We start from the raw sequence: 25,120 nt of genomic DNA on the forward strand, positions 1-25,120 counted from the left end.
AAGATGGACTTACAATGAAACTGTTTACTATATCTTGATAAGAAGATGCTGGACTCTCTGCCACTGCCCATACCTACAATGTCAGGATGCACTTAAGTAGCAGAATGATGGACTTAGGATGGTTTATGGAGGACTACACTACTGTCACAACATGGGGGAAGCAGTGGTGGAAATTCTGCTCCAAATATTCTGCTAAAGCAGAAAACCAGTAGACAATGCTGAGGCATATAGGAATAATTTTGTCTATTCAGATTCTGCCAAATCAGTCAGATATGGTGCCTACATTTTCAGTCCAATAAACTTGGTTTACAATACTAGTCCTATAATTTACTCAATAGGCTATTTTGGGAACATGTTCATGCCTCAAAACTTCTGTCCTATGTACAATAAACGTACCTACTTACTAGTGATGGCTAGAGTTAAATAAACCAATGGTGTAAACAGTGCAGTGCAATTCCTAGGTCTTGTCTAAATAAAAAGTAAATAATATTTACTAATCTTATTACTAATAAAAATACCTTTTTAGTCTTCTAGAGGATGAAATGGACATTGAATGTTAGCATATGATGATTTACTAACATTTTAAATTTCAGAAGTTGAGACAGTCATCTGCTAAGAAATCCTTTTATTTATTCCATGATTTATGAGAGTGTGGTGATAATACACATATACAGACCAGAATGGAGATACTGAACCTGCCGTAGGATGGCTTCTTTATTTGCCAACTCATTTTCTAGTTTGTCATTCATGTCATGTATGGAGGTAGATTCTCTCTGAGCACTGAGGTAACGCTTCTCAAGGGTTGTGATTCTTTCTTCCATATCTTCCTTTTGTGCCATTGCCTACAATTAAAATAGCAATAATTCAAATTGGGTCATCTGATGGTTTACATTCTTGTCCTGTTCTTCAGGTGAAAAAGATATAAACGCTATGGTTTTCTTGAACTAGTACTCATTCATTTAGTAGAAGAAATGCAAGAGTTCCTGTGAGTTTATTCAACTTATCAGCCAGAATTCTTTCATCATGGGTTAACCAAAAGCTTTCTACCTTCTAAGAATCGTGAGCACATGAGTCAGAGCTGGACGTTGGCCAGGCCAGGTAAGACTGCTCCACTTGTCAGCAAGTGTGTGGACTGGTTTTTGGTGGTGGTGGAGTGGGTTGGGGTGGACTGAGTAGGGCTGGGCCAAACCTTAGCAAACTAGCATGTGCTGGGGCCAGGATGGAGTATGGCCCACGTTAGGCTAGGCTGTAATACCTACCGGTTTCCATGACAGCCAGGGATTGGGGTCAACTGCACAGGGCTAGAGTGCAGCACCCACCAGTGAGAGTTGGAATTGGGGGTGGGCTAGGGCAGGTCAGGCTGCAGCATCTGATGGCAAAAGCCAAGGCAGGTGATAAGTTGTATTGGGCTGGGTCAGAGCAACCACAAGCATGGGCAAGATCTGTGGCTGGGAGAAAGCCTGCTCAGGGAGCTAAGAAGATGCCTCCACAGGGCTGCAGTTCCCACTGGTGAGTGTGAGTGCTGGATTAGGAATGCCAAACTGGGCTGGACAAGGTTGCAGTATATCTTGGCATGGGTGTGGGGTGTGCCAGGGGCTAGGTTCCAGCACTTGGTGGTGTTTGCAACAGCGAGGGTGCATAAAAGACAGGTTGGGGTAGGTCTTGGTACCTGGTTAACTATGTGAGAGCTGGATCTGGCAGCAGACCAGGCATGGCTAGGCTGTAGCACTCAACAGTAAGAGCCAGAGTGGGAGTGAGCTGGTCAGGCAATGCTGCTGTACCTGACAGGACAGGAGGTGTGCTAAGTCAAGCTGGACCAAGCACCCACCGGTGTGTGCAAGATCTGCCACTGGAAGGTGACCTGTAAAAAGGAGCTTCGGGAATTCCTTTGTCAGACTCAGTCCCTGCAGGTGATCGCAAGAATCAAGACCTGGAGCAGCATAGAACAATCCAGGTTATAGTACCTGGCATCATATATGTGGGTCAGGTCTGGAGGTGGTCCAGACTGGGTCAGTTCATGACACTGTCTGGCAGATGTGAAAAACCAGGATGGGGAGCAGGACAGGCCAGGTTGAGCCACAAAACTAGCAGTTCATATTAGGGCCAGGACTTGGAGCAGGCCAGGCCTGGCTGGGCTATAGTACCCACCAGCAAATGCTGAGTTGGGACAGGCCATGCCAGACTGGTAGGAGGGTAGCAAGGAATCCCTTGTTGGGCCGCTGCTCCCACTGCTGAGCATGGGAACTGGGACCAGGGGAAGACAGGTTAGGCAGGTTTACAATACTTGTTGGCCTGCAAATGAGCTGGTGTAGGTGGAGAGCCAGGCTGGGCTAAGCAACCATAACCACTGGTGCATGCAGGACCAAAAGTACAAGCTTGTTAGACTATTGCAGCATTAGCAATAGGGGGCAATAGGGGAATGGGGGCAAGTCCTTTCAAGCTAAACTGAAGAACCACCTGGAAAGTGCAAGATCCAGGGCTGAAAGTGGGCCTATTAGGAAAACTGTGGGTACCTCTCTGATAGGCTGCGGCAACCACCAATGAGCATGAGAACTAGGGTTGGGAATAGTTCTGGCTGAACAGGTGGTGGCACTTACCAACATAAATGTGGGCTGGATAGCAGGGTCAGTTGGGCAGACCTAGGCTGCAGTAACCATTAGTGTCTATAAAAACCAAATGGGAATTGGGACAGATTGGCCCAGTATGCTGCGCCTACAGGCATATGAGGAACCAGGGCTGGGGGCAGGCCTGATGGGGCTAGTGGGGGTTGCCCGATTAGACTATAGTTTCTGTTCTTTTTCCTAATATGCGCACTGTATCCCTTGAATCAGTTCACTCTACTTCTAAAAGGTCAAAATCAATTTACATTGGGCTGGTGCAGTAGCTCAATGGGCTATTTCTCTGCTTTGCTGTGCCAGATTTGCATACGGACACTGGGTGGTGTCCAAGCTGCTCCACTTCTGATCCTGTTCCCTTCTTATGGCCTGGGAAAGCAATGGAGGATGGCTCAAGCCCTTGGATTTCCGTACCCACATGGGAAAACTAGAAAAAGCTCTCTACTCCAGGTGTCCCATTGGTTCAACTCTAGTCATTATGACCATTTGGGGAATGAACCAGAAAATAGAAGCTTTCTCTCTCTGTCTCTACTTCTCTCTGTAAACCTGCCTTTCAAATAAAAAAAAAATTGATTTGCAGAATTATAACTTCCTAAACTGTAATCACTAAAAAGTCTATGGGACTGCATGTTTCATGCTAGAATGATTTGAAAAGTTAATTTCTTGATACTATATAGCATTATTGGCACAGTGTGATTTATGCATGGTACAAGTAGCAAATGTCTGTTGAATTAAAGAAAAATAAAAAACCAATCATGTCATTAAAATATGAAGTATTTTGCTCTGTACGTGAGGGCACTCCTGTAGGCTTTGTAGTGAGTGTAGTTTAGGAACTTAGTATTCAGGAAAACAATAGCAGTATCTGGGATTTGATTATATACCTGCTTAAAGTACATGATTTTCACATCTTAGTTATTGAAAAGAATTGCTAAAGATTGGTTATTTCAGTGGCATAATTACTACTGCTTTAAAAGAAAACAGTTACTATCACTGAATAAATTACTAAATCATATAGATTTGTAAGTGGCTCATAGTAGAAGAAACATATTTTTTTAAGTCAGGCTGGTTGGATTTCTCATGCTATAGGGAAGTGTGCAGATCTTGCACAGGTCTCTTCACTTCTCTACACTGAAGTCAGACCCCTCTCAGGACAAATGGGGAAAATAACAAGCATCTTCCCTAAAGCGTAGTTATGAAGAATTAGAGAAATTAAATATAACACATCTGTAACAGTTTCCACATACGGTTGATTGTGTGACATAGTATCTAAATCATTCTGATATATTTTAATTAGTCATCATAGTGTGCATTGTTTGTGCCTGTGTACAGAAAAAAATGTCATGCATTCAGCAAGGCGGGCTGCATGCAGGCTCTTTTCCCAGGTCTCATCAGCTCCGTCATTTCCCACTGTCCTGCACCTGGCACTTCACGCACTTCTGTTTGCCACTTCACTTCACAGGTGGTTAAGGAGAGATATTTGTTTCTCATGAAATCATATTCAAACATAGCTATATAGAAATTTCTGAGCTAATGCAAATGGTTACATTTTAAAGCAATTCCATATGGAAGTGTCACATCTTATCCAACAGAGTGACTTAGAAGACAATGAGCACCTGGCATCATAGAATTCTTTTTCCATCTAACTGTGCTTTTGGAACCTACATCCAGATACCATTAGTTTTAAATAGCTGTTGTAATTGAACAAGAAGGGGTAGCTGGTGATATCATGCCTTCCCAGTAAGTGACACTGTTTTAAATAAACAGAAACAAAGTTTGTGCCAAAAAATGATAAGAAAGGAACTAAATGTCTGGAACCAAGAGCTACCAGATTTACTACTGATTCAAATGTAGGCCTCGAATGCTACCGAAGCTATAGCTCCAATGCTTGCACAACAATACTAACACATGTTTTAGCACTGCAGAAGAGTCAGGCCTATTGTGGAATGTCAATAAAATAGGACAAAGAAAAATGGGTAGGAAAGCAGAAGCAGGAAAGGAACCGGAAATTGGGGTAAGTATATATGGAGGCATAGAGAAAGCATATTGTGCTTGTAGCATGCGCAGCAGTACTCTATGGGAGGGAACAATGTTAGGAAGACCGTGTGATACAAAAGATTAACAATTGATTTGTAGATTGGGCAAAACAGACATCAGTAACAACTTCTGCATGAACAGTTTTAGCAGGCCAGTGGGGGCAAAATATTATAAAATGAATTCAAGAACAAATGGGAAGAAAAGAGTCAATTCCATTAAAGACTAGCTAATTATATACAGAAGCTATAAAAAGGCAAAAATACATAATCTAAATGAGTATGCAAAACTGGAAAAGGCAAACTCTGCAAGACAGAAGTGTAGGCAAAGACTGCTCGGAAAAGACTCCAGAAACACAGACAATTAAAGCAAAACTAAGCAAACGGGATTATATCAAGCTAAGAAGCTTCTTCACTGCAAGAGAAACCTCCGACAAAGTGGAAACAAATGCAAGAAAATATTTCCAAATTACACCATGGAAAAGAGGATTAATATCCAGAATCTAAAAGGGCTCAACAATCTCACAACAAAACAAGAAAAATACAGTTAAGAAAGAGACAAAGGACATGGACAAGCAATTTTTCAAAGAACGAAACACCAATGGTCAACAGACACGTGAAAAAATACTTGGGATCACTAGCCATCAGAAAAATACAAATAACAGCCACGTTGAGGTGTAACCTTACTCCAGTTAGAATGACTGTCATCTAAAAATCAAGAAGTAGTAATTGCTGACAAGTATGTGGGAAATAAAATATCCCAGTCCATTGCTGGTGGGAATGCAAACTAGTACAACCATTATGGAGGACACTACGCAGATTCTTAAAAGATTTGAAAATACAATTTCCATATGATCCAGCCATTCCACTCCTTGGAATTTATCCCAACAAAATGAATTTAACATACAACAGTTATTTGTACATAGATATTTATAATAGTTCAATTCACAATAGCTAAAATATGGAATAAATCAAGATTTCTACCAGTGAATGACTAGAAAAAATGTGGTATGTATACACTATGGAATACTACCCAGCCACAAGAAAATAATGAAATCCTATTTGTAACAAAATGGATATAACTGGAAATGATTATGCTTAGGAAATTAGATAGTCTCAAAGACACAACTATATCATGTTTTTTTAACATGACCGCTAACACCAAAAGGTAGAAATGGTCAGTTCAGGATTAGATTGTGTTTTTAGCTCATGCTTATACTACCATGGGGATGCGGTTTTGTGGTCTTTTTACCTGTTGAATATTGTGATTAGTGGCAAATTACACCTGTGAATATGTAATGGATTAAAATTATGATTGTGCAAATACTGTTGAAGAGCGGAAAGGGAGGGAAAGGTGTGGGGAACAGCCGGGGAGGATGGAAGTGTGTCTGACTTCATGTAGCTGAGTCTATGGAATGCATGGGATATGTTCTTTTTATATTGGCAAAAATAAAACTAGAATTATTTTTTTTAGAAATTCATCTTTGAAACTTTTTTAAAAATGGAAAAGTCAGAGTCACAAAAGGAAATTGTCATAAGCAAATATTATTTTTTCATTACTCCTGGCAAAGTGAGAGAGAGATAATTTTACTATTACCTTTTCAGGTAAGATTTGACAAAGTTAACAGGAAAAGACACCCTTGCATCTTTTTTTGGTTACTTAAACCACTCTCCTTTTTAGTAGATAAAATAATCATAACTCTAGCAAGAACTGAATGTGAGAAAGAGAGATAGTTATACATATGTTTACACAAACCAACAGATATGTATTCATATTCAGTGATGCAAACCCAAAATAAAAGAAGGGGAAATTTCAGATAATATTTAGAGTATTCTTTTACATACAGAGCATAACAATTCATGATCGATATATCCATGGTTGTTTTAAACTAAAAGCTTACAAAAAAACATTTCAAAGCTTCAGTAAGTATCAAACACAGGATCTTAAATTTTTCTCTCCATCTGTATTTAAAGAGAAAGCAGAACAAACTTCGTGCCTTAAAACACACATTCATAACTAATATAGCGCATCTGAAATTATGGGCTATTGAGAAGTAAAGCGTATATGCCATTTTGGGGGATTATGGACAGAGCATCTTGAAGCAGAAACAAGTAAGAAGGCACTAAGTGTCTGGGCAGAGTGAAAGTGCAGGAATCACTCACCTCCCTGATATCCCTTTGATACTTAGTGTTCATTTCTTCAGTTTTAATGAGATCCTTTCTTGCTGTCTCTGCTTCCTGTTCCACCTCTCCAACTCGGGAAGAAAGAGCAGCTAAGCGGTCTTTCATTTGGGCCATTTCGTAGTTTTGCTTTTCAAGCAACTCCTGTAGTTCCACTATTTGACTGGTTTCATCCGTTGAATCTATAGAGCCGTTAGACAAACGCTGCAGGGTCAGAAAAGGAAAGAGTAGTTAAGGTTCTCTTTAGTTTTCATTTAAAATTTGTGAACCTGAAGAAATGAGTTAGTGTTCAAAAAGAATTATAAACATCACAAACAACTATTTTTTTTTGGAAAAGCTCCATTTCTGAAAAAAAAACTTAACATTAAATATCAAGGCAGATCAGTGATTGTCAAACAGGTTGGCAAGTGCTGAACCTGAAGTTAATAAATATATATACATATATATAAATATATATATGTATATATATTTATTTATATATATATTTGTATATATATGTATATATATATTTATGTATATATATTTATATATATGTATATATATTTATAGTAACATAGATATTACTTAAAATGTGGTAACTAGTGGTTTAAATAACTAACACATTGCCCATTGATATATTAGTTTTAATTAGTAGGTAAGGACACACCATTATGTCATTTTTAAAACCCAAAATATTTTGTGAATTTCCAAGCTTTATTCTCAAGAACACTCAGAAAAAGAAACTCATGCAACATTTTTAAAAAGGTTGTTCCTGCTGTGAATCTATTCTTGCGGGAAAAAACATACAGCATTTTAGATGTTTCTTGATTTCTGTATTTCTACGCCCACAAAAGTGTCATGTTCATAAAACCCACAGGAAGTAGGCCAAAAGACATTCTGTTTTTGGGACTTATCTATTTTCTGACAGGGCTACCTTAGAAAACATGATGACCGATATCTATTGAAGTTCGCCTTATACATTTACATATTATATATATAAAACACTCTAATTATGTATTAATATACATGAAAATTATACGCTGTATAGTATATGAAATAGTATCATATATCATATTATATATCAGATGAAATAGAATCATACATTATATATAATCTATGCTACATAGTATATAGTATATATGTCATATATAGTATATTATATATCACATATACCATATTTACTATATAGCTATATACATATATATTCAGTTGTAAGAAACACATAACTACATGAAAGAGTGGACTTATAATCTACATAGACATTTCTTAAAAGACAACACACAAAAAATTGTCAGCAGATTCATAGAAAATGACCAACATCACAAACCATCACATAAATACATGGTAGAATTCCTGTTATGAAAAAGTCAAAAGATAAAATCAAAATGACAAGAATTTCAAGAAATGGAACCCTTATATATTATTGATCGCAATGTAAATTACCATGGCCATTACAGAAACAGTACAGAAATTCCTCAGTTATACAGAACTCCAAGTGGTACAACAATCTCAATTTAGCATAGATAACTAAAGGAAATGGATGAAATATATTGAACACATATTTGAAGTCCTATGGTTACTGCATTACTACAATAACCAAGAACTGGAAACAACTTAATTGTCCAACAATGGATTAATGGACAAAGAAAATGTGGAACTTGCACACAAACGAATGCTATTCAGACTTTCATAATGGCAAACTGTCTTTTTCAACAACATGGCATCACTTATATGTGGCATCTGAAAGTCAAACTTGAAGAGAGTAAAGCAAAAATGGTGCTGCCAGAAGTGGGGTGTAATGTTGGTGAGGAAAGGAGAGATGTCAAACTGTACGAAGCTCTGACAGACGAGTGGTGGAGCTCTTACTGATACACTCACAGCACAATGACTATAGTTAACAATCCTATATGTCTAAGATCACTAAAAGATGTTAAACGTTTCCACAACAAGAACTAATAAGCAGGTGTACTGAGAAGATCTGCTTGCCTCACTGAATGATTTCACATTGTATATATACAGACATGCAACATTGTACCCCATTAATATACACAACATTTTTTTGTTAATTTAAAACTTTAAAAAGGAAAATGTTACATAGGCTTGCTGCGTTAAAAAAGGTTTGATGGTAAAAAACAGTACATTTTATGGGAAAAAGCATATGGTTAAGACACAAAGAAAGTTATGCTATAATGCTTATTTTTAACAACATGCATTTGATCTCATACCATACATAAATTAGTAACAATCTGAACGCAATGTAAATTTTGTGCTTTTCAAGTATACAAACATTTTTGAGAACCACCAGCTGAAAACAGCAAACTCCACTCAATTTAGCCATATTTTATGTAGGAACTTTAAAAAAACTGCATAATGTACATGTCTACTTCGCTTCCACATAAGCCCTATATGTTTACCCACCCATTCCTTAACAACCTTGGCATTTCAACTTCTTCTTCTAGAATTTCAAGTCCTTAACGTTCCTTGTACTGACTTAAAAAAAAAATCTCAAGTATCTTTCAAAGATCAGTATTTATTGCAGAATTGGTGAAATTCTTAAATACTTACATGTGTCAAAATGTGTTTGCCATAATTTCTATTAGTTTTCTCATCTTTGAGTATTACTGATAGTCTTTAATGTAGTGTGTAAACCCTGTTCCCCACCCCCCCAAAAGCCAGGTGGTTTCTTAAAATCTTTCTTCTTTTTACATTCACTCACACATGCACACACACAGCTACAAAGTCCAGTCATATATCAAACCTGAAAAATTAACCTTGAACTGGTAAACAGTGGCGGTGGCCATCCTTATGTTTTTCACTTACTTTTTATGAATATTATTGTCATAAAGGATACATTTATGATGGAAAAGAGGAATATAAAATATATGACAAGGCAGTGAGAAGAATAAAACACAGAAGGAAAAATGGACAAATTGCGGAATGTGTTGAAGTTCCAACAAGTTAAAATGATGACAGAGTGTGGAAACATTTCTAGTCAAATAAAATAAAAATGAAAAGGACGGAGAAAGATGGAGACAGAATTTTTAAATTTTCAATTGGCATGAGGAGTGTCTATAAATAAAAATGAACAAATTCCACTACAATGCACATTTACCTGTACCTTGTGTGTAGCTCAGATATCCAACCCTATACCACAAGCTCTGCAAGTTCATACCTTACTTGTCCCAAATTTGGATACACCTGACTGGCAATCATTCCAAGCTTTCTTTCCTAATCTAGTTTTAGCTGTTGCCTAGTAACTATGAAATGGCTTTTTCAGTTCAATGTATTAAAAGCCCATGGTTTCCCACCCCCTGTACAATTCCTAGAAACTTTCTCAGTTCTGATCTCTCAGGACGCAGCACCCCTGCAAGTCAGGCCAATAGAGATTCTAAACAGGAATGTGGCCAACAGACTACCATGCATAATCCAGGGGTCAAACCCATTTGTGTCTTTGATTGACTCTTTCATTAGATAGGAGCTCGGTACACCAATATATCATTTTTTTGTCATCAAATCATCAGAGATAAAGAATTATTTCTGTGTACCTAATCTGCATCCTCAGAGACAAATTACTGATCAATACAGATTCTTAGAGAATGACGTTTACACGTTTTAACTAAGGCTGCAGTATAACTGCACTAAATAACTGCATTGAAAACACATTTTAAAACTAGGGTGAAGAGGGTCCAGTGCTATAGCTTAGTGGCCAAAGTCCTCGCCTCGCATGCACTGGGGATCTGACACGGGTGCCGCTAATCCCGGCAGCCCTGCTTCCCATCCAGCTCTCTGCTTGCAGCCTGGGAAAGCAGCTGGGGAGGGCCCAAAGTCTTGGGACCCCTGCACCGGTGTGGGAGACCTGGAAAAAGTTCCTTGCTCCTGGCTTCGGATTGACTCAGCTCCGGCCATTGCAGCCACTTGGGGAGTTAATCATCAGATGGAAAATCTTCCTGTCTCTCCTCCTCTCTGTATATCTGACTTTCCAATAAAAAAAAATAAATCTTAGGAAAAAACAAACTACGGAGAAGATATCTACATTGTAGTAAACAAATATAATTTGTTAACGTATTCACATATAAAAGAGCTGTTGCTGTCTGTAACAGGAATGAGTCTCTAAACACTACTTGGAGTAAATGAGGGCTGCAACAGCAGGGTTCTTTCTGCCATTCCGCTCCATGCAACTGCAGAAAAGACAGTGCTAAATTCTAATGGTAAAGAAACAGGCTGGTCTGGGCAATCTGAGACTGATTACAAAGCACATGAAGACACATTTGTGTGTGACAAAAATGTCCTTTATCTTGATTTCGGCGGTGTTTATACAGACACGCAAAATTCTAAACATTCATATTAACATGAATATAACATTTTCATAAATTGTAAATTAAGAAAGTTGTTATTTAAAAAATTTGTAAAGCAGAGCAGGGAAGAGAAACACTCTCATGTACTGCTTCAATAGCCACAATTTATGCCAGAAGTAAAGTCAGGGTAGGGGAAATTTGGTATGGTTCAAGTTAAAAGGGTGAACCAGGAACTCAACCTAGATCTGTGGCAACAGCAGCGACCTAACGATCCGAAACACCACCACGGCCTCTAGGGGTCAGTGTTGATAAGCAGCCAGAATCCAGGGCCTAAGTCAGGAAGAGCAGTGTGCTCCAGTGCAGGGTGCAGGCTCCCAACTCTGCCTAAAGGCTAACCCTTTAAGTTACTTATTGTCTGAATCACTAAAGAACAGAATATGGCTTTAAAACATTGTGTTGGTAGGGAAATATAAATCCCTAAAGAACTTTGAATAAACTGAATATGTAATCATATAGAGTTTCATGTTATTGAACTTCAAGTTCCAAATTCAGCTGACTTATCAAGATGCCACATATAAATAATCTGGATACAAGGTTACTATTCTGCATACTTAGACAAATGCTGATTCTAATATATACATTCATATGTGTGTTTATGTGTATGCATGTGTATGTGTATATGTGTATGTATGGATCTGTATATATATATGTGTATGTGTATATATATATGAAGAGTCTACACCTATTGTCTATATAAGCACCTGGTACGTATAGAATCCATTTTTGCATCAAAACTTGCAAACTTACCTTCAGGAACTTTTTGAAATTCTTACCTATGAAGACTTTTTGAAAAGTTTGTGAATAAAGCGCATTATGAATAAAACAAAAGAATGGGTTTTGCAATATTTTGCCCACAAACACCTACCAATCTGTTTCATTTGGATGATATGTCTGAAGTACTTCCATACCTGCTCATATACATTAACATACATAGTACCATATAGTACACCATATGTATGTCTGAAAAATAGTTCTTTAGTACAACTAAATGAATATAATTTTCTAGTGAGAAAAATGACTGCTCCATTTCTGTGTACCTGAGGTCCATTAAGATCATGCTTTGATACTGCAAATGTTTTAATGGACTTAAGATAGCATCAGTTTAACTAAATGTAAACAGTAACCAGAACACCAAATAAAATGCTTTAATAATATTAACCTCTCTAATTCTACCACACAACAAATACGTACATCATGGTCTTGTAATTTTGGGATTTGGTGCAACCTTCACGAAGTTTTGATTTCTCAGTTTTTTCTTTAAATTATTTCTGAATCTTCTATGTCTAAAATTTTTGTAAACTTCCATCTGTTCAAATTATGCTGAATGCATTTTATGCTGAACTTAAAAATATATTCATATCATTTAAGAGTAGAAAGGTCATGTTAAAACTGTGATGCATAACTCAGAAAATGAATATTTCATTAAAATTATTTTTTTCTTGAGTTCAATTTAAAAGAAATTGTGATACTTTAAATGAAATGACTATCTACTGAACTAAAGGAAAAGTCAGTGCTTATTTAAACTAGCTTTATAGATGTGTGGTTTACATACCATGCAATTCATCATTTTAAAGTATGAAAGTTTGGTAGAATTTAGCATATAGAATAGCATTTAGAGTTTTGCAACTGTCAACATGAGTAACTTGAGAACATTCCTTTTCCTTGTAACCAACAGCAGTCACATATGGCTGTTCCCATTGCCACCCCTAAGAAACCTCTAAATTACTATTGCAACATCACTATAGATAACTGATTTCTGGACATTTCACAAAAATGTCAGGGAATTTATGACACTACCATTTTCTTGACTGAAATATAAACCCATTGGTTCTCTCCTACTGATATAAAATATACCTTTAATCTCTTATTCTCATAATTCTCATTAATCTTTCTGGAGAATATAGAAATAGGTGAGACCAAAGAGTAGAAATTTGGAATTTGTGTTACAATTTTTGAACATCAGGCATTTGAGGCACTGTTGTATTTAAGATCTATTAGCAACGAAGAGGTAAATACTAGGCACATCCATTGCATTTTCTGAAATAATTATACCATGAAGTTTTATAGTGAGAAATGAATTATTCATTGTGTGGTCAAAGATGTGGCACTTAGTTTTGCAATCAGAATAAATAATTAGCCAGTGATAACTATTTGGTGTTCGGCGAAAAATTTTTGTAAATGGGAAAGTTTAATTAAAGAATTCATTCTATGAAATGAAAATGTAGTGCTAATGGGAAGTATAACCAAAAACTTAAATACTACAAATGCACAAAGGATAAGTATTCACAAGTACAAAAATAATAACACAAATACTTCCAAACTGGAAATGATAATGATATTTTAGGGTTAGCATAAGTCAACACAGAATTAGAAGCTAATTCAGCTCAGTAAAGTGTTCCATTACATGAGTAAGTGCTAGATTAGGTATTAATCCAAAACAGAACTTTTGAAAACACTAAGATGTTTTAGAAAATATTTCTAGTCATTCTTAGTGATCTTCGTGCTACTCATTTTACTTTGGATTATCAAGTATAGGTTGACATCTAACTCCTAAATAAGACTGTATCCACTAACACAACAACAAATAACCATAACAGCCTACAGTTAGAGTACTTACCCCAAACATGCATTTTCTGGCTGCAATCTTGAGTTAATAACAATTGCTTCATTATGGTAATATTAATTAAGTTGCATTATAGGCATTTTGTTGTATACTTTACTTAATAACATATGATACGGAAGGAACATATCTGATGGAAAGTGTGCTTCTCCTAAATCCACAACACAAAAAATGAATGAGGTCAAGCTCTGAACTCAGCCATTCTAGTCCCTACAAGTCTTTTCCTCTTCTTCTCTCCCTCTTGTTATCCCCTCTAGTCTTTTATAAAATTCATGAAGTACTTTTTACATTTCCTGGTTCATTTATTGGTGCATCCAATAATCTGTCGAAACTATAGCTTGACTTCTACTATTCCAGATACTAGGCTGCTAAGTTGAGCATAATGTGTGAATAGAATAGGTAGGTAAGCAATGGAAATATTGTAAATACCAAATGACACATGATGCCATATGCAAATGCCAGGAAAGCCAGGACTTCAAGTTCATGACTTTAGGAGAATCTGTGTTTATCTAGACATTAAATAAGTGATCCCATTATTGCATTTTTAACTCAAAATCAGCCTTGAAGTATTTTCTTACAATCATATTTTATCTTTGCATTAAGGTTCTCTAGCAAAAAAGAAAAAAAATGCTGCATTGCTTTTAGCTATACGTTGTACCTTAAATCTGTAAAAACCCATCAGTGTTTAAGATCTACATAACAGTAAAAGCAAAGCTAGAATTAATATTCTATATTAATCATTCTTTAATTGGGACTACCAATAGAGTTGTTGGGAGAGTTGAATGAGAAAACATTGGACAATTCTTCTTATAAGTAATATCTAATGATGGGGAGCAGAAAGGTAGTTGTTTATAAACACTTCTAGGTAAATTTCTTTTTAAAAAGATATGCATTTGTTTGAAAGACAGATCAACAAAAAGAAAACACAGCACGAGACGGAGTATGAAATCTTCTATCTGCTGATTCACTTCCTAAATGGTGGTAGCAGTCAAGTCTGGACCAGGATCTCCTACATGGGAGGCAGAGGCTCAGACATATGGGTCATTATCTACCGCATTCCCTGGTAATTGCAATTGTAATTTTAATAATTTCAAGAAGTGGAGAAACTAGGCTTCAAATAGGCACTCCAATATGGGAAGCTCTTGTGGCAAGAGGCAGTTTGATCTGCCAATGCTCACAAATCTATGTGGTTTTAAAGTTTTGTTACGTTAAAGAATCATATAAGCAGGGTAAGGTGCAATAGGCTCGTGGTTAAATCCTAACCTTGTATCTGCTGGGATCCCACACGGGCACCAGTTCTACTCAACTCTTTGGGCCATCCTCCATTTTTTGAAACAGGGAGATGGATCGGTAGTGGAGCAGCCAGGACATGAACTGGTGCCTGTATGTGATACTGGTGCTCGTATGTGAAGGATTAGCCAGCTGAGCCATTGCACCCGCCCCCAGATGTTATCTTTTAAAATATTATGATTTATTCTGGGTTGGAAAGACTACTGAGGGTCATGAGAGAAACAAAGGAAACTCCCGAGAGGAAATCACAATTGTCTAGATGGGATGTGAAAGTGGATCAAATCAGAGTGGTTAGGGAAACTACATATTCTGAAAATATGACAGTAGAGTCATTTGTAGTGTGACCTGGTGATGCACAGTACAGAACAGGTCCCTAATTCTTAAGCTTGAAAGGCAGAAAAGGTAGAGTTATCTTCACATGTGAGGGAGAAGAAGTTTTATTAGTCAAGCTTTGGTTATTGGTGGGGTTATCATGCGGATATTAAGAGGTAGGCTTCTAACATTTTGAGTGTAAAATGTCTTAGTGTACAAGTAAACATGTTGTATGATTAGATATACATGCTTGATTGTAGGACCTGATTAAAGGCAAACTCTTGTGAGCACTAACATTTGGACACTACTTAGAGCTATGAGGTTGACGAACAATACTGATGATGACTGTACCTACAGGGATTTGGTGAGGTGGTGGGATGTTTGGTATGAACTTGGTGGGACCAACTGTGTTGAGATAATTTCGTAGGAGCATGGAGAGAAAGTACTTTCAGACAGTGACAAGAAATGGAAACAACTTTGTTGTGAGGAGGAACAGAAAACAGAGCAATTGCTGGGGTTTAAAACAATTTTGCTTCATGTTGGAAGAATTTCATATTATCTAAGAATATAGTGGAGAAAAAAGTAATTGATGACAAAAGATAAAGCAGTAAGAGCTTTGGGGGAAATATACTTGACCAAATGATTACTGGAGACATTCACAGAAGTACAACGGAATTAATCTTTATTTAAGGCTTATTTTTGAAGAAATATTCAAAGTCTTATGGTTGATCAAATAAGCTCTTTCATCTTCTTAGAGCCTGGACAGGCTTAAGAATTTGTTTCAAGTAAATGCATGCCTACTTTAAAATCCATGTAGTTAGACAGTTTATGCTCCACCGTTTTAGCACCTGAAATTTGCTTTTAATCTATGTACACTTATCACCAGTTTATCTCAACTCCTCCTATTCATGAGTCATATGATTCAGCATCAGTAATCTTTGCTGTATAAACCTCACAGGACTGTCATGTGGATCAATTGAAATGACTTATGTAAAAGCATTTTTGGGGAAATTGCATAAGGTCTCATATCAGTTCTTTGTCATAGTCTAGTGGACTTGTAGTTCTTTGTAAATGGGGTTTCCAGACAGGTTTGAATAACGATTTGCCCACGTTTGTAAAGGACCTGAGTCAGCAAGGAATACCTAGCTCATTCTGACATGGGTTTGCTCATAACAAAAAGGCATCTGTGTACTAACAATACTGCAATTTTTTAAAAAAAATTCTATAGTTAGGAGACCTGTTGACCTGTTTAAAATTGCATAAGGCAGCATTTCATAATTTACTTCTCTTCGGATGAACAGCATGAAACATCCACTACATTGTTAAGGAATGTGTATGTGTGTCTTTGTTTTTGGAGAGAGAGAGAGAGAGAGAGAGAGAGAGAGAGAGAGAGAGAGAGAGAGAAAGAGAAAGAGAAAGGAAGGAATGAAGGAAGGAAGGAAACATTTGTGAACCTGTTCCTGATCAATCACCCAACAGCAGACAAATCCAGCCCTCATATCCAGGACTATCTTTGGACCTTTTCTTTCTAAAAATGACAAAGTAGTAAGCCTCAGCATCCTACTTCGGTTTTTTGCTTGGAAGGTAATTGACAAAAAAGAGACACATCTAATTATTGTGTTTTATTAGGAAATAAAATAAACTGTGTGGATAGGATGCAAAAAAAATGCTATGCCAGTTCTATTCTGATACAAACACAAATGATAACTAACTATCTTGGGTAGTAGACCAGTAGTTGACCGAATTTTGTGAAGAACAGCTGTTGCTGAAGTCATTGAAATATAGTGAGGAACGCATACACAACATGCAAAATAAAGTCACTATGCTAGAACATTCCCACGGATGATGAGTGCTAGTCAAAAGACAGCAGTGGACACTAAAATGACAGAATTACGATAAATGATGTTTACTGGTGTTCTTAAATGGAAATCAGGCATATAGATAAGGCAAATACTTCTGAACAGCAAATTAGTTTATGCGAGACTCTGCAGAATTTTCATATTTTGATGGTTCATAATATGACACAATATCTTGGTTGCTCATAGAACTCTGACTTCTAAGTGATAATTTTTGTCACTGACTTCACAGCCTAACAGCATTGCAACACTAAAACTCCAAAAAAACATATTTTTTCAAAATCGCTTCCCATATCTCACATTCCATCTTGTTTTTAGCACTTTGGTTCACTGTTGTTAATGCACCAAATTCTACAAAGAGGGATTTTTTAATCTGAGAATTTTCTTCTCACTGATCCTTCATTTGCTTTATGAACTTTTTGAACAAAATTCTTCTTCTTGTTGGGCAGGAACTAAAGAATTAAAAATATGCAACACAAAATCTACTTTTGTTTTTCTGTCGATTTGACTTTCAGGTTTGCCTACTTTGATTGTTCAAATTATATTGCATTTTATTTTCACTTACAAAATACTTGAGAATAAAAGTTAAATTGAAAAACATAGAAGACCAATAGCAACTTGAGAAAGGGAAGACTAAGTTCTGATCATTCATACAACATACTTAAGTTTAAAATGGTTTAATAGTCCAGAGACACCTGGAAAGTGAGAAGAGGTCATATACTTGAGAAGGGCCTCCCAGGACATGCTAAGGAGCGGCTGTACCTGTTGTATGGCCATGGAAAGATTACATGTCCTGTGCTCTTAGCCCCATGAAGAAATGGAATAATCCCACTATCACTAATTAGCCTGACAAATACCAAAATGCATTGCATGATGGTAAAGAACAACTAATTATTATTCTGTGAAAGTCTGGTTTCAGTATTACATACAATATACAAATACAAATATAAGTATATATTGCCTTGCTCGTTACATGTACATGATAAAAGGTTGAAATTAACTTGAATTTCTTTTTTTCCAATTTTTGTTTTAATTCAAAAGGCAGAGTGACACAGAGAGAACACAGACAGAAAAGAGAGAGCTTTCATATACTGGTTTTCTCTCCAAATGAACAGCGATGGTTGCTCCAGGCAGTAGCTACAAGCTAGGAATTCCATTCAGATCTGCCAAATGGGTGACAGGAACCAAAGTACCGCATCTGACATCTGCTGCCCCTCACATCCATTCCCAGGGAGTTGGATGGAAGCAGAATAGTGGGGACTCAAACGTGCACTCTGATATGCGATGTGTGTGTCCTAAGCAAGGAGATAAACAACTGTACCACAACAGTTGCCCCTATTTTGAACTTCTTAGTAACTATCAGACAATTGGTTCCCTCTTGTTTGTGAGGCTCAGGAAAAAAAAAAGGCTTCCCCTGCCAAAACCCAACTGTCTTTCTTGAACATACACTGTGACATTGGACATTAGACCTGATTCTCATGAAAGATTCTTAGACTCCTTGAAGTTATCCACGAAAGCTTAGCGATCTGGTATGGCTGCTCCACCTTCAGCTGCTCGTCTGCTTCTCCTTTGAGAGTAGCGATCTGCTTTGCTTCTGCACATGCAGAACCCCCCAGGTAGACCTTCCTGTCCAGAGGGGAATGGGAGCCCAGAGAGAGCTAAGCTTCCTAAATCACAGGCCTAGGGCATGGGTTCCTCCTGCCCAGGGTTAGAACCCTATCACGGTGGTGAAAGATGTTGAAGGCTACTGTCCTAGACAGTCTGTTCAAAGTCAAGTTATGGGGATGTGGGACAATGAAATAATTCTTTTGGGCCCGGCAGCATGGCCTAGCGGCTAAAGTCCTCGCCTTGAACACCCCAGGATCCCATATGGGCACCAGTTCTAATCCCAGCAGCTCCACTTCCCATCCAGCTCCCTGCTTGTGGCCTGGGAAAGCAGTCGAGGACGGCCCAATGCCTTGGGACCCTGCACCCACGTGGGAGACCCGGAAGAGGTTCCTGGTTCCTGGCTTTGGATTGGCTCAGCAACTGGCCGTTGTGGCTCACTTGGGGAGTGAATCATCGGACGGAAGATCTTCCTCTCTGTATATCAGACTTTGTAATAAAATAAATAAATCTTTAAAAAAAGAAATAACTCTTTCAATAGCATTCTCTTGATTATTATAAAATAATCAGCTGTAAAATTTAAAATAAACCTATATGTGTGATTATAGAACAATAAAAGCTAACAATAACACTTAGAGCAACTATCCTGACATTCTTGAATGTAAAGGCACAGTATCATCTGGAAGAGAAATAATTTGCATTGAATAAATTAAGTCATTTTATCTCTCAATATAAGTTTGAATTTTGTTATCTATAGAATTAGGCAAACAAAATTTTCTACATGCTCAAGAAATCTTGCATGTGGAGAAAACAGTATCTGGAAATGCAGAATTAGATGATAAGTGTAGGATCTGGTTTTTGGGTTAACTTCCAAATCTCCCATCACAACATCAGTTTGAATCCCAGCTCTGGCTCCTGACTCTGGATTGACTAATGCACACTCCAGGAGGCAGCACTGATGCTTTCTTATCACGTACTTCAGTTCCTGTATCCTGCAGAAGAGATCTGGATTGAGTTTCCAGCTTCCAGCCTTGTTCCAGTCACGTTTGAATTGTGATCATTTGAGGAGCGAACCATTGAGTGAAAGGCACGCTCTTTTCCCATCCAAAGCTTACTTGCCCTGCCTTCCTTCCTAAACAAGTATTTTAAAAAAAGTAAGGTTTTTTTCTAGGAGCATTCAATTTAAACAAAATTATACCTATTTTAATAATATAAATTTTGAATGAACTTTAAACAGATTCTTATACGCACTTTTTTTCCAAGTGCTTATGCATCTGGGGTAGGCATTGTGGCCAAGTGGGCTCAGTCACATCGGGACAACTCCATCGCAATTTACAGGTCCAATTCAACAGAAGCTCAGCTTCCTGCGAATGTACCTGAGCAGCAAGGAATGATGGTTCCAATACTTCAATTTCCACCAAGCATATGTGAGACCCAGATACTGCTCCTGGGTCCTGGTTTCAGCCTGGCCCAGCATCAGCTGTTGCAGGTGAATGAACCAGAAGAAGATCTCTTTGTCTCTGTTCTCTGTTTCCCTTCCCTATTCTTTTTGTATCAAAAGAAAATTTAAATTTATGATTTAACTCTGCTTCCCATGACCTTTCTGAGTCACTAATGTGATGCCAACAATAAGAGGAATAAAGAATATAATCAATTTGCTTTCATGTGTCTATATCATCTTCCTTCTGCACTAAGAATAAAACTAGACTCCTGATTACAGGAGATTTAAAGATTAGAGATTTATCTTCAAATTTTTATTGAAAAGGCAGATATACAGAGAAGAGATACAGAGAGAAAGACCTTCTGTCCACTGATTCACTTCCCCAATGACTGCAACAGCCAGAGCTGAGCTGCTATAAATCCGGATGCAGGGTCCGGAGGCTTTGGGCCATCCTTCACTTTTCTTGCAGGCCACAGGCAGGTGGCTGGATGGAAAGTAGAGCAGCTGGGACATGAACTGGTGCTCATATTGGATCCCAACATCTGCAAGGGGAGGACTTAGGCACTAGGCTATCAAGCTATGCCCTGTCTAGAAGAATTTAAAATGACATAGGTCCTGTTGACTCCTCTGACTTGCTCTTCCCCATAGTCAGTTTCCCTGCCATTCTTAGTTTTTTAGAATGGAGAAAAAGAACTGCTCTTCCAATCTTACTGCATTTCACCCTTAGTTTCCTTTGCCCTTTACTCTGTGACATATGCCTGACTCTTTGCGCTCTTTCAGCTACCTCAAAAATATCATTTTGTGAATTCTTTTTAGTATTTTCCACATTCGTCTTGCACCTGCTCCTTGATCACATCTCTGCCCTTTTATATGTTTATTTGTTCATTGCCTGTACCCGCTTCTGTCTTCTAGTCACCTGGAACAGAGTCCTCCGACACTATCCATAAGGTTTACCCAGAATAACTGCCGAAAAATTAATAAATGGATAGGGTCACATGGCCAAGAAATCATTCACTGTTTTCATACAATGTCCAAGAATTATGCCATTTTTTCCAGTGTTTTATCCTTTATAATAAAGTGCTGATTTAGGCATGCTCCTTGTATCTGTGACTGAGACTCCAGAAGGTTATACAGTAAGGGCACCCAGTTCTAAGTGGTCAGAGATCAGTTTCCATCAAGCAAATCATCTTCCAATCTGCTACTCCATACCCTTCCTTCAGGACTGAGGGATTCCTTTGATGTCTTTTCATATCGCATTATGTATCACGTTTGAAATGCTAATTTGAGTGTGTTTCTTTCTCATTGTCGATTCTTTCTAAATTTATTAAAGGGTAACATCTTCTGTGACTCTCCAATATTCTAGTGATCCCACCAGTTATTAAATATTTTACTGGTGGAAAACACTGGGCATGCATCTCAATTGTGTCCTAGAATTATGATCCTTATAAGGACAATGTTTTATTGAAAAATATTCACTAATAAGCTCTCCTCCAGAGAGCAACAGGAGGAACCTCTTTTGTGGAGAGGTGGGTAAAGCCCTTCCCTGTGGTGCCAGCCACCCATATGAGTGCTGGGGAGTCCCTAGTGCTCCACTTCCAATGCTGCTCCGCACAGAAGTGCCAGGAAAAGCAACAGAAGATGGACCAGATACCTATACCCCTGTACCCATGTAGGAGACTCAGAACAAACTCCTGCCTCCTGGTTTCCATTCAGATCATCCTTGGCCATTGCATCCATGTGGGGAGTGAACCGGCAAATGGAAGACTTCCTTCCCTCTCCACATCTCCCTATCTTTGTTCTGCCTTTCAGATTATAACAAAAAATTTTTTTGAAGATTTATTTTTATTTTATTACTAAGTCAGATATACAGAGAGGAGCAGAGACAGAGAGGAAAGTCTTCTGTCTGATGATTCACTCCCCAAGTGACCCCAAGGGCCAGTGCTGAGCCAATCCAAAGCCAGGAGCCAGGAACTTCTTCTGGGTCTCCCAGTCAGGTGCAGGGTCCCAAGGCTTTGGGACATCCTCGACTGCTTTCCCAGGCCACAAACAAGGAGCTGGATGGGGAGCAGGGCTGCCGGGATTAGAACCGGCGCCCATATGGGATCCCAGCGCGTCCAAGGCTAGGACTTTAGCTGCTAGGCCACCGCACCAGTCCCCAAAAATACTTTTTTTAAAGAATGAGAAAACGATAGGATAATAGAGAATAAGCCCAGTTCTGAAGAAGGCAATAAGGAGATTTGTGAAAATTGTTATTACTTAGAGAACAATTATATCTTCTTGAACAACCGACTAAATGTAAGGTCACACAGACACCTCATTAAGTGTCCCCAGGGAACATAGCTTATTTTTATTTAGCACTTTTGTTCCTAATATATTGATAACAACCTTTTTTTAAATCAGTAAAAAGCAAGTGTTCACTTCAGATTATGTTTTTTTGTGACACTATTTTTTTTTCTGAACTTGTCAACAGACTCAAGACACTGGTAGAAAATATTTGTTGCTCAAAAGTATACTACTGTTTTCAGCAAAGTATAATCTCTTGGCATAGATGTGTAAGTCACTTTGTGAAAGTTACATTAATATCCACCAACAGTTTTCAGGGTTTTGTTTTAAGATTTATTTTTATTGGAAAGGCAGATTTACAGAGAGAAAGAGAGACAGAGGGAAAAATATTTCATCCTTTGTTTCACTCCCCAAATGGTAGTGATAGCTGGAGCTGATCTGATCTGAAGTCAAATGCCAGGAACTTTTTCTGGGTCTCCCTCACAGCTGTGGTGTCCAAAGGCTTTGGGCCATCCTCTATTGCTTTCCCAGGCCACAAGCAGGGAGCTGGAAAGGAAGTGGAGCAACCAGGACAAAAACCAGGGCCCATATGGGATGCCGGTGCTCGGAGGTGGAGAATCAGCCAGGTAAGTCATTGTGTCTGTCCCCAAAATTTCAGGGTTTTTTTGTCCCTAATAGGCACTGTGCAATATACTTACTAATGTGACAGTGGTGCAAGTACCTTCATTACATAGTGGCTGGATGACTGGTGGCTTTGGTGGTGACTTAGCTCTACCCCTAAGTAGAATCATTCCTCTTACAGGAATGGTGAAAGTCCCTGACATCGGCTATTGTGCTGTGCAATCCTTCACTAAAGGAGTATTGTTGGGGTCATTTCAAATACTAAATCAAGTAAGAGATTATAAAACCTATTGCAGTAATAACTAAATTGGTCACTAATTATGCATGACAATATACTTAGTTACTCAAAAGTGGTATTGTAATTCAAATAATGCTCCATATACATTACATACACACATGTGCTTTATATATATGTGTATATATAGAGATACTTAAGTAGTACAACTTGTTTTATGTATGCAAATTAAATTACAGATAATTGTAGTTTAAAGGAATTAAATGAAAAGCAAGTAGTGAGAAAATAAAATATAAACAAAACATACACTTATATATCACTTTTAACAGAATCAAGAGTAACAAATGAGATGGAAAATCATCATAGATCTTTGACTATATTATTTATTATTAAATCAACAATAATTATTTTATTCACGACGCAATTTTTAGATCTCCCATTCCTGTGACAACATAGCAAGGAAGCGTTTCCAAGTGAGAGCTGTGTGGTCAGCCTTACCTTTTCGTGGATTTTCTGACCTGGTTCCATCCCTTCCAGATTTTCAGACTCTGTGGATCCCTCACTACATGCCATTTTCCTCTGTATATGAACATTTTGTTCACGTAAGGCAACAATCTGCAAAATACAAGTATTACGGTTTTACAATCTAAATATCACATAAAGTAAAAAATAATAAATTTACTTGAATGTGGTTAAAGCAAATTAGTATTGACAAATGGTCAGAAACTGACCATTACATTTGTTATTGGTTAAATGTGTTATTGGTTAAAATATTTCAAACATTTAAGTTAGCCTTATCAATAATGCTTAGGAATAATGTTTGTAAGAATGCTCATAGAATATCTTTGTCAAGAAGAAGCTAAATTCCTGGAATGTATCTAACACAATATATTGTAATTGGAAAAGAGTAAGCTGGAAATGTAACTAAATCATTGATAAGATGCAAATGTTAGAAATTTAGAATTCATGAAATGTGATAAAAATTGTTACTGGTCTATTCTTTTGAAGTGTAAAAGAAATACAAATCAAAAGATTAAAAGCTAAAGACTAATCATGATTATAATCCTATCAATTTAACATGAAAAAATATATGAACTGGAATTTATTTTTTCAAGCTATTATGCACATTTAGAACTAAATTTGTTACATTATTTTAATGACCACTGTTTCAGCACATCTAATCCAAATTTAAATAATTTGTATAAATATCATAAACTAATAATGCATGAAAATTATCAGCTCACTTTTACGGAGATGATTAATTCAACTAAGAAACGGGATCTCAGATTTTTGTAGCATGAGTAATCTTAATAATTACAGAATGAAAGAAAAGCATTCCAAGATTTATAAAACATTGGTTTAAAATATGTGTGCTATCAATTATCATTCTGTAAATATTTGACATTATATAAATATCATATTCATTTATTGAAAATCTTGTTATGTCATCAGCATCCACATTTGAAAAATCAATCTCCACAGTTATTTAACACACAATAAATACTGAAGCATACAAAATTATGTGTTGGGATTGTGAGGACCTGTATGTGACACATACCAATAAATATCAAAATTGTTTTTTAAAAAAATCCAGTAGATGGGGTATTTCCTCCACTGCCTGTCACTGCTTCAGTGCCCAGATCAGTTCTGTGTGACTGCAAATCAGGTAATCTTGCATATGACCTCCTTCATTCGAA

The 25,120-nt window shown here is 37.4% G+C and overlaps 1 protein-coding gene across 4 annotated transcripts in view; it reads right to left on the reverse strand.

The window, feature by feature from the left end:
* The window catches only part of PPFIA2 (PTPRF interacting protein alpha 2), a 393,655-nt gene that overhangs the window by 96,740 nt on the left and 271,795 nt on the right, over positions 1-25,120 (reverse strand). For all 4 annotated transcript variants that reach the window (XM_058673335.1, XM_058673333.1, XM_058673332.1 and 1 more), the window contains 3 exons: positions 23,922-24,038; positions 6,809-7,030; positions 696-842 (listed from right to left, as the gene is read on the reverse strand). In XM_058673335.1, coding sequence (XP_058529318.1) covers positions 696-842; positions 6,809-7,030; positions 23,922-24,038 — 486 coding nt within the window. The remainder of the gene's footprint in view (positions 1-695; positions 843-6,808; positions 7,031-23,921; positions 24,039-25,120) is intronic.

Source organism: Ochotona princeps, chromosome 15 (genome assembly GCF_030435755.1).
Source record: "Ochotona princeps isolate mOchPri1 chromosome 15, mOchPri1.hap1, whole genome shotgun sequence".
Taxonomy (NCBI): domain Eukaryota; kingdom Metazoa; phylum Chordata; class Mammalia; order Lagomorpha; family Ochotonidae; genus Ochotona; species Ochotona princeps.